Source organism: Excalfactoria chinensis, chromosome 14 (assembly GCF_039878825.1).
Source record: "Excalfactoria chinensis isolate bCotChi1 chromosome 14, bCotChi1.hap2, whole genome shotgun sequence".
NCBI lineage: Eukaryota > Metazoa > Chordata > Aves > Galliformes > Phasianidae > Excalfactoria > Excalfactoria chinensis.
In genome coordinates, this window is record NC_092838.1 from 4563419 (window position 1) to 4583285 (window position 19867).

Below are 19867 nucleotides of genomic sequence, written 5' to 3' on the forward strand. Positions count from 1 at the left end.
ACACCAGTGTGAAGTACTAGTCCTAAAAACTGAGGGGAAAAAGTCATCTTTAGATTTTTTTCTTTAATGCTTAATGATTAAGCTGAAATTGTCGCTGGTTTTGACAGCTGGAAAAATTCCATCTTTTCTTGAATGTATCTCTATCTATTCATTCACATAGGTCAGCTTCAGGGACTGAGCAAAAACACTTGTCTTTTGTCCATAAATGTGCACTGAGACTCCTAACCCAAAATACAGAGAACTGCATACACAAACCCACCCCCTAGAAAGTTGTCTGGGCATAACTGTATAGAAAAACAGGAAGGTCAATGACAGTTTTATTGTAAGTTTCTTGAAACATTAGAAAAAATAAATACATTAATAGAGTACTGTTACTAATGAATACAGTGCAGTCTGTCTGTTCTGCCAGAGAATGGGAAAATAAGCATCACTAAAAGCAAGTTTTACTAACTTCAGCTAAAGCTACGAAGACTGAAGCTCTTTTCTGCTCACTCTTTTTGATGATGACTGGGAATCTATCCGGCTCCTATCTACAAAGAAAGAAAAAAAGCAAAGTTAATGACACAAAAAAGTTACATGCTATGACTTCCAGATTTTTACAGTTCTTTTCATGTTCCTGTGTTCCTGCTTAGAATGTCCAAATTGAGGAATTCTAAATCAAGTTCACACTCTTCTTTGAAACTCAGTATTTCCAAGCAGTTCCTGCTTATCCCCCAAAATGTTAATGCTGTTATAAACAGGATCTGCTAATAACCACAAGACAACCTGCACAGTTTCAGGGCTCAGTGTTGCCTGAGTATGGTTCACTTAGAAAGACATGACTGAAGTCAGTAATATCTGATCTTCAGCTGCAATTATCAGTAATTTCAGGCGGTGCCATTGAATATCACAATCCATTCTTAAATATTACACCTTTACTTGGTACCTGGAATCTCATAAGGCCAGAAATCGTTACAATGAGGACATCGTGGGTTAGACTGAGTTTTGAAGTACTTTCCAATGCAAGGTAAATGCATTCCAGTCCCACAGGTTTCGCATGCTTGGCTCTGAAATCAGAAGAGTTACTAGCAAAGCTTTCTCATCTGCCCTGCTGTCACAAAAGGCTACAAATAAACAACAGTTTATACCCAGCAGCAGTTCACAAGTTACAGATGAAGGACACTCAGAAATCAAGGCTGGCAAAGCACGATGGGAGTTATTCTTCTGGAAGCTAGGAAATGCCATTTTCCTACGTGGATTTAATTTAGCTTGGAAGACAAATGCTGAGCTATTTGGATGCAGTAAAGGAGAGCAATTAGGATGGAAAAAGTAATGTTAGGGAAGGAAGCTGGGAAGATGAAGATTCAAGGGCAAGGAGCAAAAGGATGTAATAGTTTTAGAACAGGTTCTAATCTCTTATGCAAGACTAAATTGGAAACTTAACCAGCTATCATCACACAGTGCTTTAGGAAACTATGTATGAAGACACATTCATTCTCAAGTCCATGGTGGTCAATTCCTGAACTGAAAACCCACAACCAAAGTCGAATTTGTGTCATATGGAAGATTACAGTTATTTACATTATATTACACTATAAACGTGAGTAATATTACCAGATTACAACACTGGAATTTTCACTGTCCACCTAATACTTGAGGGTAAGTGTCACAAGCTTCCACTGTGAAAGAAACCCCATTTGCAGATACTGAGTTAATCAGATGCATTACCTGGATGGCAAGGCTGTGACAGATATTACACTTCTTTGCTATATCTGGGTAGGTGCTGAGAATGTATTGTTCCATCTCCATTATGCAGCGAGTATGCAGAGTATATTCCCCATTTCTCTATGGAAACAACAACTGAGATTAGCAATATCTCTTAGTTCCTTTTTCATTTTGGACTTTTCTCACCACCTGTTTGCAAGCACCTGACATTCAAGGGGGTTTTTTCTGCTTCTGCCACAACATCCACAAGAAAATAACATCTGAACCTATTAAAGCACGAACACTTGGAAAGATAAAGCAATTACCTCAGAGAGCCATTTATCATCCACAAAAATTTTCAGCACTTGTTCTGCTTCCTTTTTCTTCATTTTCTTTGTCTTCAGTTGGTCAGCACAGTTTAAAATATCCGTAGAAGAGGCGAAGCCATTTTCTGATAAAATGATTAGGTCCATCTATAGAAAGGAACATTTTCAGTTATTAAAAAGACTGTGCAATTAGATAAGACACACCTTATGGTAATGTACAACATTTTCAGCATCTGAACATAAGCATACGTTGCCAATTTTCAGAGATTCTCTCATTGGGAACATTCCTGCTGCATATTATTACAGAGCAGAAAGCAGAGCTGATGTGCTGGTAGTAATATGTGCCATGATAACACCATCTCTGCAGTGCAGACGTGGCTGCATAGATGCTACCTCAATAACAGCACAGTGGATTCTGAATAGTATCAGTCTAGCTGACACTGCAGCAGCTGTCCCAGAACAGTCAATAACCTCTCCTTCTAGTTTATTAAACAAAAAAATAGAATACAATATTTAAAAAAGCTAATTCCCCTCAAGAGGAGAACCATTACTTGTATGTATTCCCATTTCCCTCCCTGCCCCATTTCATTTGGGATAAAATTTCGATTAAGTTATGCAAGAAGGCAACTAATTCTTGAACCACATCTCAGATTAAAGAGAGTACCTTCACAAATGATGTTATTTACTAACTAACATCAGTCATACTTACTGTTTTTCTGAACAATTCAAGTTCATTTTCTGCATAGTCAGATGCCATTTTAGTAATTTCTGTTTCTGCCATATTCACCTAGCAAAAAAAACAAAAAATGAAAGATCCTCCAAAGTAAGAGATACATCATCTTAAAATTAAAAGAAATGTCATTTCTTTAAGTGCCATGAAAGAGGCTATTCCTGCTAAATAAATCAGATGCTGGTATAGGCTTTGCTGCCACGTTCCCTTCCCACACACCTACACTGTTGGCAGTTTATCTTCCCACTTCCCTGCTCTAAAAGTAGCTTCCACAGCTGGTGTCAGCATAACAGCCCCCAGAACATCAAGACGTGCTAAGGGCACATCTCATGCTGGCAGATGTATCCCTTACTTCTACGTTCTCATGCAGGAGTTGTATTACATTGTAAGGAAGGATCCTAGATAAATCAATTTTACTAACATCCAAAGATAACACTTAGCTCCAGTTCAGTTTTTTGCCCAGTTTTATCCACCTTCTGTTGTGCTTTTATTAATACATTATTGAATGGTTAATGTTACATCAGACGCGTGGCAGAATCTCCGCGGTGTATCCATCCATGGACTCGTTATGAGAAGCTAAAACCACGAGATGGCAGCACCTCACATACTTACCAAGGCATAATGAGTTCTCCCATCAACTTCAGACATTCCTTTCCGGACCTGCATGAACAAAGGCTGTAGCTGGTTGTTGATGGTACTGACGAAATCATCCAGTTTATCTTGTGCATAGTAGACTGAAAATAAGAAAGAAAGACAGAGTTCAAAGAGACCCATTAAGTGCAATTACACAATGTAACTGATTTCTTATCAACAACAAGTTCCTTGTTTCCACATTTCTTTCCAGAAGAATGACCCACCTTTACTGATCTCACAGCAGTGCCTGTGTAATTTCCTCGCCTCCGCTCCCTCCATGATCCCATGTGACATCAGGACCTGCAAGAACCGACGATGAGCGTCAGACATCTGAGCTGCCGTTGCCATGTTCCTCCAGGCTTCAGATGCTGCAAAACATCAGCTGCAATTAATGCACATGCAGATGAACAACGTACATTCCGAGCTCACGTCGCATTTCAATTCAGCTCCCTAATTACTGGGGCCGAAAAGCAGATCCCTCGGGTTGTTCTCTGGATGCAGATGGTGAGCAGTGTTCTAAGGATGCGAAACAAGTCCGACTCATTTTCCTTAACGTATTTTAATCCGTAGAGCACTTTGCATTGCTTTGCCTCAGCTGCCTTCTGCCACATATCCAAACTAATTAGAGCACATCTCACTTAGGACAGAAAACCCTTCATACGAGGGCTGCTCCAAAAGTAACGCCTCCTATTCTATTATGAAGTAACATCACCTCCAGGCACCCCCTGACCAAGGAGACGCACAAAGCTCCATAAACCTCCACACCGCGGGACGCACAAACGGACCGAACCGGGCAGCCCCGCTCCGAGGCGCCAAGGCCTCACCCGCACGGGGACTCTGAAGCCACGCGAGGTCGGAGCGCTGCCGGCCGCTGCCCCCCCGACCCCTCAACCTGTGGCGCTTACAGCACTGCGCGCCGCCTGCTCCGCGCTCCGCAGCGGCTCCGGGGCGGACGGGAAGGCCAGCAGGAAGAGCTCCGGCTGCTCGCCTTCCAAGATGCGCACAGCTTCCAGCGATCAGCTCAGCGATCGCCGCGGCCTCCTGCCATCGATCAGCTCAGCGATCGCCGCGGCCTCCTCAGCTCAGCTGTGAGTGCGCCCCCTTGCGGCCGCGACAGGCTGTGCTGTGCCGGGCGGGGCGGGGTGTAGGCGGGAGCTGTGCGGAACGGAGGGGAGGGGAACGGCCCCGCCCGGCGGCGGAAGCAGGGTGGGGTGTTGGGGTGCTGAGCTTCGCTTCGGGTCCGGGTTCGCGGGGTCCGCCCGCGGTCCGTGCGGGGCTGCCGCGTGCTCCGCGCCGCTGGGCGCACAGTGCGGCGGGACGGAGGATCTCCCGCGGTGGACGCGGCTCCGAGCGGACCGGGTAGGGCGGCAGGTCAGCAGGTCCGGTCCGGTCCCGTCGCCGCGTTCGGTGCGTGCCGGTACCCGCCGGTACCCGTCCCGGGGCGGCGGTTCCGCGTTTCCGTTCTCGGCGCTGCCCGTGACGGCGGAGTTTGAGCCGCTCCGAGGAGCCCCGTGTGTCCGCGTTGCGTGTAAGTCCGTTGGCCTTCCTCCATCGCTCGCGGAGCTCCGGCCCGTGGGGAGTTCCGACGGAGCCGCTCCCGCCGGGCTGAGCGGACCGGAGCTGCGGAGGGTCCCGCCGGGGCTGCGGGGGTCCCCGCGCTGAGCGCTGTCACCGAGCGGCGTTCTCCGGCCGCGTGTGCCGCTATCGGGGCATTTGGCGCAGTAGAATTGCTCGGAAAGGATGAGTAAGGCTTTCCTGAAACGCGGATTTCGTTCTTTAACGGCTATTCCCGGTGCGTGTGTATTCAGAGAGCTTAAGGCCAGTTTGAGATAGTCTCAAACCAGATAGCAGAATCGATGGAGCGGGGTGAGCAGTTCCGGGAGCTGAGCCTCGACTCCCTTCCTGCTGGAGTTTCCCTGGCCGTGTTCCCTGATGAGATTCCGCCATGCTCAGTTTCATGGGCAAGTTTGAGTGACGCTTGTGTAAAAGGCTCCAGGAACAAAACACGTGTGTGAGCTGAGCTCCCACTCATGACAGCCTGCGTGGATTCCCTGTTTGCCAAGGAGGAGCAGCAGGTTGGTTACCTCTTCCCTCGCAGAGGCCAAGTGATGTTTTCATTGCTACTGCCTCTCTCAGCTTAAAATCGGATTTACTTTGCTGTAAATTACAAGGGTAGCGTTGCGTTCTGCTCCAAGTTGTTCTGGTGCTGTGTTCAGTTCTCGGCTCCTCGCTTGAGGAAAGGCAGGGATCACCTGGAGAGATGCTGGCAGAGGGCCTGGGGGATGATGAGAGCCTGGAAGCATCTCTAGTACCTAGTGAGGGCTAGGAGACCTGGGGCTGTTCAGCCCAGGGAAGAGAAGGCTGAAAGGGGATCTCATTGCCATTGATAAATGCCTAAAGTACAGGAATCAAGTCAGTGGGGGTAGACTCCTTTCAGTTTTGTGGAGCAGCAGAACACAGGGCAATGGGCACAAACTGGAACACAAGAATTTGCATACTAACACAAGGAAGAGCTGTCAGAGTGATGGAGCACTGGAACAGGCAGCCCAGAGAGGTGGTGGATTCTCCTCTGGAGAGAAGCTCAAGACCCGCTTGGACGCTTGCATGTACAACCTGCTGCAGGAACTGCTTTAGCAGGGGTCAGGAATAAGACAGGCTTTACTTTAATAAGTTTTAAAATAGGGGATGGCTCTGGCCAATAGCAGCAAGTGTAAATTGAGCAACCTTAGGTTAAAATGACCCTCACTGGTCTCTTGTGCACGTTGCCCTTTGAGCACAAGCTTTGCAAATTACACCTGTGGACTAAAGATGACCCTGATTTACTTAAATGCCTAGAGCTGAAATTGCTGCTGTTCTAGATACTAAATGAAATCTTTTCAATCGCATCTTTTTCTCCTTTTTTTTCCTTTTCTCTCTCCCTCAGTAGACAGGGATGATTTGACCCGCTGATCCCAGCACGGAAATAAAGCCAAGAGATGGAGCTGCTCCCAGCCCCAATGCAAATCTTATGTAGTTTCTGGGAAAGTCACTTAAGCCTCTTGCACCTTATTTCCTCGTATATATTGAGATCAGTAGGTTTGCTGTGTACTTGGTGTTCCCTGTATGTGTTACATATTTTATGAAGGTTGACCTTTTTCTGTTATTATCTGACATGAAATCTTTAAAGCTGTGGCAGGTGTTGAAAGGTCACTTTTGAGTTTTCCCCCCTTGTGTTGGCCTTACAGTCTCTCCCATTACTGTTTCATCAAAGCTGTGGATTAATTCCATTTTTATCAACACACACAGAGCATTTTTCCTACAAGGGAAGGACTTTTGTTGCTGCCATCTGTGGATTCATAAATGCTTATGTGATGCAGGATTCTTTGCCAGAGTTATAAGGGTTTCTTATTACTTAACAGTAGATGGGAAAGCAAACACGTCCTCTCCCAAAAAGGACAGTAGGAAGAGGAAAAGGAGAACAATGTCTTGTGCTGCAGTCATCTGCTCTTCATTTCTTCTCCTAAGGAGCTGCAAAACCATTTGTGTTCCTTTCCCAAATGTTATTGCTGTACTCAGTCACGTTTTCTGTTCCCAAATGTGAAAGGATCTGTTCTTGAGTAATAGCTTTCCTGAGTATTTATGGGAAACTTACTACTGAAGCTTGTCGTGTTTTACTGGATGAGCAGTAATTGCTGCCGATAAGATCTCAAACCAGTTTCCATTCTGTTGTTCTGTTTTCACTCAGTGTTCTTATCTCTGGACCTGTAAGAACGAAAGCTTCAGAAGCTTGTATTAAAGAAAGATCAATTACATGTGTGGGAATAGAAGTACAGTCCCTCTTTTGATCAGCACTGCAAGTTGGGTTATGAGCTGGTAACCCCAGCACTGACTGGCATACCAAAGCAGTGATTCATTGTACAAATACTCGTACTCTTAAATATTTTGAAGACATCAACATTCAGTTGGTATTGCCTCCCAGTGTTTTACTCTGGCTGACAGCAAGCAGAAAGCAGCTGCACTTCAGAATCCTCCCAGTTTTTGAGATGAATTATGTGAGGGAATACAGCTTTGGTAGCATGCTTCGGGCTCTGCGTTCTTAGACGTATATGGCATCCACATGCATTCAGAGGTCATTAAATAATGTCTCGGCTAATTACTTTAAAAGGTTATGATACAGTGGACTTTCCTTGTGCTTTCTGTGCTTTTAGCTCATTTGTATTAGCTTTATTCCCCCACGCTTTTCACAGCAGATTTCTGGGGGGACTGGGCATTGCAGGGTTGTGAGTCCTAACATCTAGCAAAGTAGCAGTGAAGAACTGTGTCCTTATTTTAATTGGGACTGATGTAAGCTTATAATATTGTCATCTTGTTACAGAATCTCAGCACAGCTCGCCCTTTTGAGTTCAGACAGTGAAAATGATGGCAAGATTCCCTGCGCTGCATACCCTGTGGATCCTTCTCTTTTCATATGCAGCAGTGGAAGGTACCACCTATCAGTGTCCTTAAGTTATTATGCTTCAGTTTTTCTAACAGCGTTTTCTCATGGCTAGGAATAACTAGCAGGCAACACTAACACTATGAATGTAAAATAGTATAAAATCTGCAACCTCAAGTGCTAGAAATATCCATGTATTGGAATAAAGACTTGGATCTTTTTGTTTTATTGACCTTTTCCATATAGGCAAGTAAAAATAGGGATTTGCAGTAAGGAGAAACTGAGGTTTGGAAAGTCAGCTCTCCGCTTCCTCGTCTGATCTTTTCTGAGCACTGTGTTGCAAACAGGATGCGTGGCAGTGACCCAGCAACATCTCTGTAGAAATCTCGTAGTCTTGTTTGTTTTTATAGCTGCCACTGCTTGCCATGTGCACTCGCCAGCAGCAGACCTGCAGAGACCTATGGGGTAAAAGGCAGGAGCAGACAGATCTGCCATCAACAGGCATCTGTCGGCCTGTGTCCTCCAAAGTGTGCAAAGTTGGAAGGCTGAGTTGGCTGAATATGAACAGATTTGGAGGATGCTGTTAGGCATTGTGTGCTCTGCCTTGTGCCTGTGCAGGGACAGCTGACTGGCATGTGGTGTTGTGTGTGTTCTTCAGTGCTCCTTTATTGCTCTGACAAGATGTGTAGCTGCATGAAGTCTTAATGCTGCTTGTAGGTTAATGGCTTTTTTATGAAGTTCATAATAGAGAGAAATTCACAATAAAGACAACTTAAAAAATCATGTTTTTTTGACAATGCACCTTTATTCTTTGGTAAATGAGTCTTACATTTTACTTTCTGTAGATTTTAAGTTGTGTCCCAAAGGGTTTTTTTTTGGGGGGTGTATGCTTAGTTAAAATAAAAAGTAGCCAATCCAAAAAATGGGATTTCTTAGCCATTTTCTTATATGCAATGAATTCAGACATGATCCAAGTACTGGGAAGGATCTTTCAGTTTGGATTATTGAGCAGGATGAAGGTTTGTGAGAGTACATCTTTTATGTCACCTCATTTAGGTAGATTTGCTATACATTATCAAGGTTTAATTAACAGATGTCCTCCTCCCCGGTTAATGGATGTTTTAAGTTCTTTCATCACGGTATTCCAGTTGATTATTAAAACAGAAATCTGGTGTTTCGGTTCCCTTTTCTAACTGCATGAACTGAAAACAAACTCTTTACGGAATGTGGTTGCAAAAGGAAATTCTCAGAGATTAATCTCTTTAAAAAAAATAAATAAGAAAAATAAATAAGAAAAAAGGTGGTTGAATCGCCATCCCTGGATGTGTTTAAGAGCCGTTTGGACGTGGTGCTCAGGGATATGATTTAGCAGAGGGTTGTTAGAGTTAGGGTACTATGGTTCGGCTGTGGTTGGACTTGATGATCTTCAAGGTCTTTTTCAACCTGGGTAATTCTATGAAAAGAAACTTTGTACCAGAGATGAGGAAAGGGAAAAGGTCACAGGAGGAGAGTACAGGAAATAACCCAGAGTGCTGGGAATCCTTGAGGATCCTGAAAGGCAAGATATAGCTGCTAATCAGCTTAATGCAGCAGGAAGAGCTTCATTTAATTCAGGTGTTTCTGAAAGCGTAATGTAATGTTTCCGTATGTTAATGATAACATTCTAATCCCTTTAAAGATTAATTCTAGTATTTCTTTTGGAAATCTGTCTTACAGTGGAAGAAAGAAAGACACAAACAGTAGAAGTTCATAGGGCAACAAAATGTAAGCAGCAACAGGGTAAATAGTGGTTCTTGTTTGAAATAAATGAGCAGTGTTACTATTGTAGTAGCGCAGATGCTGAGTCTTCAACTTTCTGCAGTTGGAATTAGTTTTGCTTTTGTCTCAGTTTGGTGTTTTTTGTTGTTTGTTTTCCTTTGGTTTTGTTTGTCTTTGAAGAACTGTGAACCATTCAGAACAAGAGGGAGCAAAGGTGGTGCTGCCATGCAGAGAGGATATGAGTGATAGCTCTCATAGATTAGTTACGAGGGCAAGATATTTATCTTCTGAAAAACACTTTCTAAATACTGAACAACACTGAAACCACAAGCTGCAGTGAGCAGCTCTGGGCTTATACCAGTTGATATCTCAGACAGCTTCTATCATGAATTTCAATAACAATATGAAAGGTTCTTTGGCAGTGTTGTTACATTCTTATTTGCCTAAATGAGCTTCATATAATGTTTCTGAGATAACTTCATTCCTGAGTTCATTCAAGTGATCCAGGACTCCTTGTTAGTGAAACTTTATGGGAGGCCATGTAGAAAGGCAAATGAAAGTAATGCATGTTTGAAATGAGTGTGGGAGACCACATGCTGGCTGTGGTAAATGATTGTTTCTTTGAGTTGGGTTTTTATTGAAGTACCAAAGGGTGCAGTGGTAAATCCTGTTGTATGAGGTGTATTGGTGCACCCCAAAGGGGAACTGACCATCATATCTATTGCATTTGCAGATACTGTACTGTATCAAAGTGTGGATAAGTTGCATCAGAAAACATGACATAAAGGAACCACAGAAAAGGAGAAATATGGGAGGAATAGAATCAAATTAGGTACTTATGAGAAAAAAAGCTTTTGCTTTGGTGGAATAATCTGAAATGGGCACCGCACCACTGAGATAAGCCCTGCGGTAGCTGAAGGGCCTTACAGAATGTTAACTGTCAACAACTAGTCTTAAGTTGCAATGTAAATGATGAGAATGGAGAGTTAGTAATGTGCTAGGCCAAGTTTACGTACTACAGAGAAACCAAACCATGTATTTATAAGACCCTTGTATAATTGCCAACAGAAAGCTGCTGGCAGCATAAGTAAACAAATTCCAAGAAAAAATCCCAACTTAGAGGATTCTAAAAACCAACTAAAGCTACTCCAAATTTTAATAGGAGAATTGAGGGAGGGAAGAGTTTGATCTGCAATGGGGAGCTGCTCAAGGGAGACAGACAGTATGAGCTTAGGAAGCTTAAAACAATTGTAGATAAGGCACAAGTTCAGGTGTGCAGGCAGTGAACTTGGTCTATTACTCATCTGCATTTTGCCTTTTGAGTTTAATTTTTTTTTAATGTTTCTATTCAATTTATTCTTCTGATTTTCCTGCATCTCATTATGTGCTGCTTCTCCCTAGTTATGGCTGCAGAACACATGCAGGAATTTGCCTGCTTTACTGACTATACCAAAATGCTGGTCTGTCACTGGAAGGTGCCTACACAGCTGAACTGCTCCAAAGAATTCCTGCTCTACTACAAGAAGGAATATTTTCCTCCCGAGTGAGTGTTTAATAACATTTTTCTTTGTTGTCATTGGAACTTTATATATTCTATAGCCATTACCAACTTTGATTCCGTCCCTTCGCTGTGGGTGCCTGGGACAAGATGTAGTTGGGGCTGACCTCACTGCCAGGGGGAAGATGTGTCCTGCAGTTAACAGGATGCTCTGCTCAGCGGACTGCTCCTTTACAAACCTCTCTGCATTCTCGGTATAGGGTATTTGTCACGTAGTGCTTGTAGGAACAGTAGTGATCTCATCAGCGCACTGAACCTTCATTTCGTGAGAAACATGCATGACTCACCAGGCTGTAGCATACAATGCAACTCATTGTTCAAGGACTGTTTGCTGCCCTCTGCAGCAGAGGTGGTGTTCTTGCCATCTCCTATAGAGGAAGACCAGTCTGAGCTTTCCTGTTCCTTTCCATGTGATTTTGCCGGACTTCTGAGTAACCTGGCTTTGTACACTGCAATAAAACTCTTCCTGGACTTGTAGGACATCAGTCCAGTCCTTCAGAAGTGGAGTGTGATGAAGGCTGCTTTTAGGGTTAACTTTTCTTCTTTAGATCAGATCTTAGCTTTTCATTAGTGCAACACCAAGGGGTGGGTGGGGAGAATGGAGGTTTGGGAGTTAAGAGGGACTTGGCTTCTTTTGGGGTTTGTTTGGACTAAACATTTCTACACAGACAGAGCTTGCCTGCATCAGATTTGACTGGCTCCACACACTGGTAAGCTTGATTCCACACCTTCAAGAAGCAGCTTGCCGTGCTGTGTGAGCACTCATGTAATTTTCTGCCTGTTTTTCAGAGAAGTGTGTGTCCCTGAGAATGGAGAAGAGCGTTTCACGTGCATGTGTACAATATATCCTGATTATTTTGTATCAGGTCTCACCTATAAACTTGTTCTACAGTTCAATGGCACCAGTATGTGGAATTCCAGTGTTACACCAGCCCAAGTTGGTAAGGAACTGTTTGTTTTGTCACCAGAACGTTTAGTTTCAGGCTTTACAATCCTAGCTAACTGCTCATTAATGCTACCAGAAGAGCTTTTTCTTAGCAGATGTGAGAATGTTAAATTTGTAATGCTGGTTTAAATGAGAAGTCTGTTTAGCTTAGAAACCCAATTGGTTTCTTGGAATAGATTCTTAAGGGAAGAGTCAAAGAAATGGGGCAAGCAGGATGATTCTTCTGCTAGCTTTACCATCTCAGCTGCCTGCCATCCACAATCTGGGGGCTTATGTGTGCGTTTTTGGAGAATTTCACTTGTTGCTGTAGAATTCAAGGATGAAGAGGGAGATGCTACTTCCAGCTTCTAGAACACTAAGCTCTCCCTACTGAAATTCTTTCAATCCTGTCTTTGTTATCATCTGATTATTAAAAAGTTAATGACCCTGCTCTTTCACAGGACAGTTTGTTCAGCCAGCCTGGATTTTCAGTCCTTGTTGATGAATACCTCACAGCTGTGCTGTTTTGGCCTCTGTACCCTTGCAGAGCTTAGTGAAAAGGGCTGAAATGCATAGACAGTCTGACATTTGGGCCTCTGGTGAATGTTTTTTGTCTCTGCTTCTTTACTTCAGCACTTTCACATTGTCATGTTCTCCTTAATTGTACTTTTATATATATATACAGTTAAGCCAAGGGCTCCCAAAAATCTCATCGTTGAGAAAGCTGAAAATGGTAATTTCAATCTGAGCTGGGAAGAGAGCTACTCTGCTTCATCCATGCTTTTTGGACAGCCAGTCATCTATGAAGTAAAATACTGGAGAAAGCAGCACCCGGGAGAGGTAAGAGATACCTGGTCTCATTTTCTATCTCTGGAGCTTCAAGTTCTAAATGTCTTGAAGGACTTTAAAACTTGTTCATGAATGATGGTGTAAGGGCCAGCAGGGGCAAGCCCCATGGTGTTCCTGAGCATCCAGTTTCTGTTGGTGTCATGCCAAGTTGGTTCAAACAAGGCCTTAAAGGGCTGAAATTTTCCTGACTACTCCCCCAAAGGGACCGGCTGCTCACAGTAGGCAGGACAGAGACTGAAAAATACAGTGCTTCTGTTACCTGACATCTGGAAGTTGGAGGCTGTTTGTGACACTGCGGAGCACTTGAGGTGTTTCAGGCACCCTCCTGATCTCTGCAGTGGGGTTTATTCTGCCCCGGGAAGAATGTGTGTGATGGCATGTCACAAATATGACCCCCCCATGGCAGCTCAGTACAACAGCATGTAGCAGATAATGTGTAGAGTCATTCACTTGCTCATATATGAAAAGTCACAGAAATGTACAACACAAATGGCATCTAATTAGTGCCACAAGCCCTAATACCCATAGCGAAATCAGTGAACTTTTACTGTCTTACCTTCAGGTTACTGTGACATCAATTAACTACCAGGCAAAAAGCTTTGAAATCACTGCAAGCTCCTTGCAGAGAGGCTATGATTACATTGTGAGTATACGGTGTAACTATACAGACTACCCAGCCTACTGGAGTGACTGGAGTGATGGAGTTGAATTTCACTGTGGTAAGTATGATAACTAATCACGGCCTGGTAGAAGGAGAGACATTTAAAGTTAATAATAAAAGCAAATGGATATAAATGAGCAAGAGATAGTTACGTGGAAAATTAAGCAGTACTTCCACCATGAGAGGGGTGAGGCTCTAAAAATATTTAAGAGCAGCAGAGAGGGCAAGAAGCACAGCTGCGCTACAGTTCCGTTCCTGGGACTATGTGATGGGTTTGTTTCTGAGTTCCAGCAAATAGCTTCACGATACACGTGGCTATCCCAGTTCCTACATCACTGATGGTAGGTAACCAAAGGGTCTGCATTGACCTTTAGATGTGACACGTGCCATTGCCACTGGTAGCTGTGCATGTTCTGCTGTTTATCTGCAGAGGTTTTAATTTGCATCCTCTAAAGTAGCATTATTTTGGTGTTGGATTTGGTATTGTCAGTATGTATATATGCACATATGTATATAAATATGTCTGTTTATTGAACAGATTATCAAGTGACACCTGAAGACATTCTGCACATGGCTGTTCCTGTTTCTTGCATCCTGATCATGGCAGTAGCTGTCATTTGTTACTTCTGTTTCACCAAGTAGGTATCACGCTGTTCCTGGGTTTTAGAGACTGGCACTTTGCACAGATACCAGCACTGCTGTTACTTAGCTGAACATTTAGTAGGACAGGATCTTTCTTTGCAACCTTATCTCAAACTCTATGGGCAAACATCTTTTAAACATCAATCTGCTGCACTTTGTCATCTTCTGAAGAGACAATTGAGTTTTTTTAACTAATCTCACTAGAATGGACTTATTACAGCATTAAAATAGGCTGCAGTTATGAGTCCATTAGTTTTGAATCCATTCTTTGCTGGAGTTCCAGTAATAAAGGCTAAGTGTATTTCATATTGCCACTAAAAATGTAAAAAGAAAGTGGAATCCTATCTGTTTCACATGTCACTCTAAGGGCAATTGGAAGAACTCGTGACTGTGGTTGCTTAGAGCAGTCATATGAAACATCAAGTTGGTGCAGATATGTTTATGAAAAGCAGCTTTTGGAGATGTTCAAAACAAGTACTTCCTTCTGCTCTTCTTTCCTTCTTAGCAATCTATACTGCAGCAGCAGGAAGTATATTCTGATCAAGCCAAAATCCAGTTAAAGCAAACAGTTTTCATTCTTGCCTTACAGAGTGAAGAAAGAATGGTGGGATCAAATTCCAAACCCAGCAAAGAGCCATTTGGTTGTAAAAAATGTCAAGGTAATGTAAGGGCTTTGCAAAATATACCTTTTCCTGATCACCAGAAACAGAATATGGAATAAATGCTCTCGGCTGGCTAGTGTGGGAAACACTGCCAACATTTTGTGTGTCCTAAAATTTCTCTGTTTTATTAGTTTTCAGTCTTGAGCTACATTGATGACATGAAGTTCCCTTTCTACGATTCAAAGCAGAGTCAGATGGAAAAGCAAACGTAAGTTAGATAAATGGGGTGATGGGAGAATCTCTGCTTCACAGCATGAAAAATTTTTCTATTGCTTAAACATTCTGTCCCTCTTATTTCCAAAAACAGAAGTTGCAAAAACTGTTTGGCTCAAAGTTTGTCAAGCCTAAACTTCAAGGAAAAAGATAACATCAGAAACACTGAGAAATCATGCAGTTGCTGCAGCAAGCCTGGAGAGTGGTTTCCAAAAGGCATTAATGCAGTTTTAACCCCTGAGACTGTTCTTGTTGAAGAGTCTGTAGAAATCTGTGAACCTTTAACAGACATTGAGGCTGAGGACCAGGAAAAGACCAGCGACCAGATCACTGCATTTGAGCCTTGTGAGTGCAGTGTCAGCACACTGAGGGAGCGCGCTGAACACAATGATGCACTAGCTGACATGTTCATGGAGCTCCTGGCAGATGAAAACAACATGCAAGACATCATTACAAGTGAAACCTTTCAGAAACTTGAGCCAGAAAATCCTTCTCGAAAAAATCCAGAAGAAAGTTCAGTCCAGAGTCAGAAGTCACCTGGTATTTCTCATGGAGTTTCTCCTTTTACCGAAGCCTCTCAGGATGAGTACAATTGCAGTACAACCAGCAGGAGGTCAGTGCAATCAGAAGAATCCTTTGAATCTGGCTATCGGAGCTCCAGCACTAATTCTGCTTCTCTGGATGCAAGAGATAGTCCCTGCAAGCTTCAACAAAGCCTTTTGCCATGCAGTTCTGAAAGTCAGCATGACTCATCTGTGCTTATTTGGGAATCTCTAAGTAAACCAGCCTTTGACAGAATAAGCAGCCCTGCATACAAGAGCTTTGATACCCTCATATCTCCTTCTGTGGAGCCCTGTGGTTCTGCATACAAGAGCTTTCATGCTGTAATGTCTCCATCTGTGGAGCCCTGTGGCTCTGCCTACAAGAGCCTGGACACCCTTATGTCTCCATCTGTGGAGCCCTGCGGCTCTGGGTACAAGAGCATTGATGCCTTAATGTCTCCATCTGTGGAGCCCTGTGGCTCTGCATACAAGAGCCTGGACACCCTTATGTCTCCATCTGTGGAGCCCTGTGGCTCTGGGTACAAGAGCTTTGATGTCCTAATGTCTCAGTCTGTGACTAACAGTAGCTTGAATATGCACTTTGAAAATATGTGCTTGTTACCATCTTTTACCCAGTCTTCAGAGGCACATGCAGATGATGGAGTTCCAGCTTTCCTACCAGAGGAGGAAATTCATAAGCAAGCAATGTATCAAAATCTTCAAAAGGAAGACAGCGTGCTTTCTTGCCCTGCTGGACCTCAGCCATCTGGTTATAAACCTTTTGATGCTGCAGTTAAATGTAGTGCTGCACACTTTGACAGTAGCGGTGAGGTTATCTCGAAGTCACTGTATGAACCCTTAGTTCATCTTTTGTACAACAGCCTGGAAGAAACAGTTTCAGATAACATAACCCATGAGCCTGGCCAGAAGGTAGATGAGTGTTTGACTGTACAGGACTTTGATTCTGGCATTGCCCCAGGTGTAGGCTCTAGTGAGAAAGTCACATGCAGTAGTGGTGATGACAGCCTTTCAGTTCTCAGGTCTCATGAGCTGCTAAGTGATAAGAAAGATGAAAACACCAACAGAGACAAACAGCTGTTGCATTTCTTGGAGCCGAACTGTCAAGATTTTAACAGAGAGAGATCCATAAGGGAAACAAAACATAATGACTTTAATGGTTGTGGTGAAGGAGTGCAAGGGAGCAGCAGTGACAGAGTAAGTACTGACTTCCAGTGTGCTCCACACAGCCATCTGGGGACATTTGGAAATACAGAGGAAGATAAAGAGGTGGCAAACAGAAGGTGTAGCTCAGCAGCTAACTTACTTGAAGAATCACTGGACGGCATTGGGCTAACCTTAAGAACTGCAGAGAAGCCCCTGGAGCTTTTGGTCTCAGACAAATTGTCAGCTGCTCTTCGTGTGGATAACCCTCATCTTTCTGATTCTCACACCATTCACGGTGAGAGTTCTGGACTGGCACCTGCAGTTAAAAAAAGACCATCAGAACTATTAAGGGAAAACAACAGGAAGAATGAGAAAAAAGTTGAACTTCTACAGGCTCTTGCCCAGGAGGACAGCTGTTACATGAAGGTTGCCTAGCCATGTTTGCCAGGACAACCAAACCATCCTTTGGAAATAAACCATAAGGCAAATTGATGTAATGCTTTGTTATTCCAGTCTTGCCTGCAGTGATGGCTACTACGATTCAGACGTGGATTCACTGGGCTGTAATGCTCATGTCTGCTGCTGGACTGGCAGCTGGTATATGAGGCAGACCCCTAAATACAGAAGGGGCTAGCAGCTAACAAATGGAGCTACTACACTCTCAGGGAGGCGACGCCAGTGCTGAAGTTTCTCTGCTTGTGGTTGTTCTCTGAAAGTGAGCAGGAAATGCATCAAGTTGGGAGTTCTTATCCAGCACAGCTTCTGTGCTTGTTGCTCTGGTTCTGTATGTTGCTTGGGAAGCATAAGAGGTGATACAGGTGGTGCTGATGCACCTGGAGGTGACATGGAGTCATAGAATGGTTTGGGTTCGGAGGGGCCTTTAAGAGGAAGTGACTGATTTGCACTGATTGCATCACACGTTCAAATACTTATATACTGGGGATTTCCTGTGTACGTGGCACCAGAATGTGGAATGTTTCTATATTTACTCAGTCAAGGCCTGAAATAAAGATTATCGTCATTTGGTCTGATGAAATTACATTATTGATGCTCAGTTTATTACTCTAGAAGCAGGCAGATATATTATACCTACACTGCTGTAAATGGAATCAGACATTTCTAAATTGTTTTCTTTAAAAGTGTACTGGTTTGTGGTCAGTCAGTAAGTTCATGGATCATTCCCTGGCTTCTTTTTGTCCAATCACAATAGAAACTATGCCTGCTGCTTTTAAGCTCTTGTTGGGCAGCTATTCCAGAAGTTAAACTCATGACTCTGAATTCTTGTAGAGCATGTTTGTTATAGTGTATTTTGGTACCGTAAATTCCACTCTAGTATGTTGGCAGCAGCCAACAAAATAATTAAGGACTGTTATTTTATATGCATAAAAATACATATGTACTCATTATTTAGAAGACCCCGTTGCCTTTCATAAAGAAGGAGGGAGAACAGATCAGAGGCTGCTACACAGAAACTCATTTGGCACGTTTTGTAAGATTTGTGTCCAGCTACTCTTCAAATTCCAGGTTGGCTCAGCAGCAGAGGTGTATATGCATCAATTTGGCAGCAGTAAAAAGCGGTATCTAAGTGCAGAAAGGAGACTCAGAGTGAAGTGTCTGTATTTGTATGTGGTGATGAACACGTGTGGTGCAGCCAACTGAAGTGCTGATGAACACGGTAATAATTTTTTTTAATTGAAGATATGAGGATAAATTGTACTTTTATGTAGATTGAATCTGTGGAAATGCTCTCTGTGAAGGCAGACAGTGCTGAAGTGGGAAGGCCGCAGGGCACAAAAGTGAAGAGGCTTTGCAGAACTCTAAGCAAACTCACTAAAATGGTGGGACAGGAACATGCATGGAGGCCGCAGTTTGTCTCCTGATTAAGATGACTCACTTCCCTAAATCCTAACAAATCTTTAAGCAAAGCCCTGCAGTTATTGCAGCTACCCAGAATGGATTACTCACTGCAGTAGAACTGCAGGGTGTGAAGGGAGGTATGGTGCTGTCAGTGCTGCCTTCTTCTCCTGCCCCTGCTCTTACCCATGCTCTTGGGGGATGCAGGGATGCCTGCATGTGGCTGGAGCAGCCAAGAAAGCTCTGCTCATGCCAGGCTTGGAAGGCTGTTTGCTGCAGCAGTTCCTCTGCTGAGCCCCAGCTTCATTCTCACTTTATTAATTTATGTATTGATATTTTCCCCAACACAGCTGCACCCTCCTGTCTACTCGTTTCCACTGGGAGATGTTGTGTTCTTGAGTATTCTACATTAGCCTTCCCTTCAGGATTTCTCTGGTGAAATCAAACTGCATCTCTTTGGGAAGGAGGAGCCCTGTTCTCCTGCCTTGGCAGAGCCCAGGACTGGTGTTTAAACATCAGGGCTACGTACAGCCAGCCTGCACACCCCCTGTGCTATAGGAGGGCACAGTATGTGTGTGACTCAAGTGTGATCTCAGTATTCCATCTCCCACTTCCTCCACTTCTGCAATCTAGAGCTATTGCTATAGGCTGCTGGGCCGTGGCTACATTTCAAATGACAAGTTTGAGGATTAAGATTAAGATCTGCTGAGGGGGTGTGAGAGCTCTGACTTTTAGGACTTCCAGTATGTCAGGGCCTGTCAGTTCAGGCCTGAACAGGACCTGAACCACACCTCCTGGGGGCTGATCTGTGGGAGAGGAGTTTCAAGCCTTAAAAGTTGGGACCCTCCAACCATGGCCGTTTAACTAGCAGGTTGCTTGCTGCCTTTTGCAGTGAAGTGTGTTTGCATTCTGTCTCGGTTTGTTTTGTGAGGCTAAAGTGCAAATGGAGGCTCGTGCTGACTTTCAGCTGTTCATTTCTAACTCACAATTGTTCCACCTCCATGTCATCCTTACCTGTTTGCATACCCAGAGTTAGCAACCTGACTCAACCTCCTGAGTGGGTGAAACAGGTTCCTGAGAAAAGCAGCTGTGTTCACAGTTCGGGAGGAACTTGTGATAAACCATTTTTCCTCTGCAGAGAATGTCACGTGGGTTTGTTTGTTTGTTTGTTTGTTTGTTTCCTTCTAAACATTTTTTAGCATCTTAGAAATAAGCGCCTGAACTGAGCAGTTGCATTTCAATTCCTATCAGTC

At 43.7% G+C, this 19867-nt stretch overlaps 2 protein-coding genes across 9 annotated transcripts; one reads left to right on the forward strand and one right to left on the reverse strand.

Annotated features, from left to right (window-relative positions):
- Positions 1-391: 391 nt before the first annotated feature.
- NSMCE1 (NSE1 homolog, SMC5-SMC6 complex component) lies at positions 392-4431 on the reverse strand. Of its 2 annotated transcripts, none has more exons than XM_072349190.1 (8): positions 4278-4431; positions 3597-3740; positions 3352-3473; positions 2719-2796; positions 2010-2156; positions 1708-1824; positions 926-1046; positions 392-530 (listed from the first exon to the last, which is right to left on the reverse strand). In XM_072349190.1, exons 2-8 carry the CDS (start codon positions 3718-3720, stop codon positions 463-465), a joined length of 777 nt encoding a protein of 258 aa, XP_072205291.1. In that variant the 5' UTR covers positions 3721-3740; positions 4278-4431; the 3' UTR covers positions 392-462. The 2 variants fall into 2 exon arrangements, with proteins under 2 accessions (XP_072205291.1, XP_072205292.1); XM_072349191.1 differs by having other exon boundaries at positions 3597-3672; positions 4278-4426.
- Positions 4367-17807, forward strand: IL4R (interleukin 4 receptor). 7 transcript variants are annotated; one of them, XM_072349185.1, is made up of 10 exons: positions 4367-4460; positions 7727-7834; positions 10946-11087; positions 11892-12043; positions 12713-12867; positions 13439-13595; positions 14076-14175; positions 14769-14838; positions 14973-15049; positions 15149-17807. In XM_072349185.1, the coding sequence occupies exons 2-10, from the start codon at positions 7768-7770 to the stop codon at positions 17193-17195; spliced, it is 2967 nt and encodes a 988-aa protein (XP_072205286.1). In that variant the 5' UTR covers positions 4367-4460; positions 7727-7767; the 3' UTR covers positions 17196-17807. The 7 variants fall into 7 exon arrangements, with proteins under 7 accessions (XP_072205286.1, XP_072205285.1, XP_072205284.1 ...); XM_072349184.1 differs by lacking the exon at positions 4367-4460 and adding an exon at positions 4531-4779; XM_072349183.1 differs by lacking the exon at positions 4367-4460 and adding an exon at positions 4531-4743.
- Positions 17808-19867: the final 2060 nt, after the last annotated feature.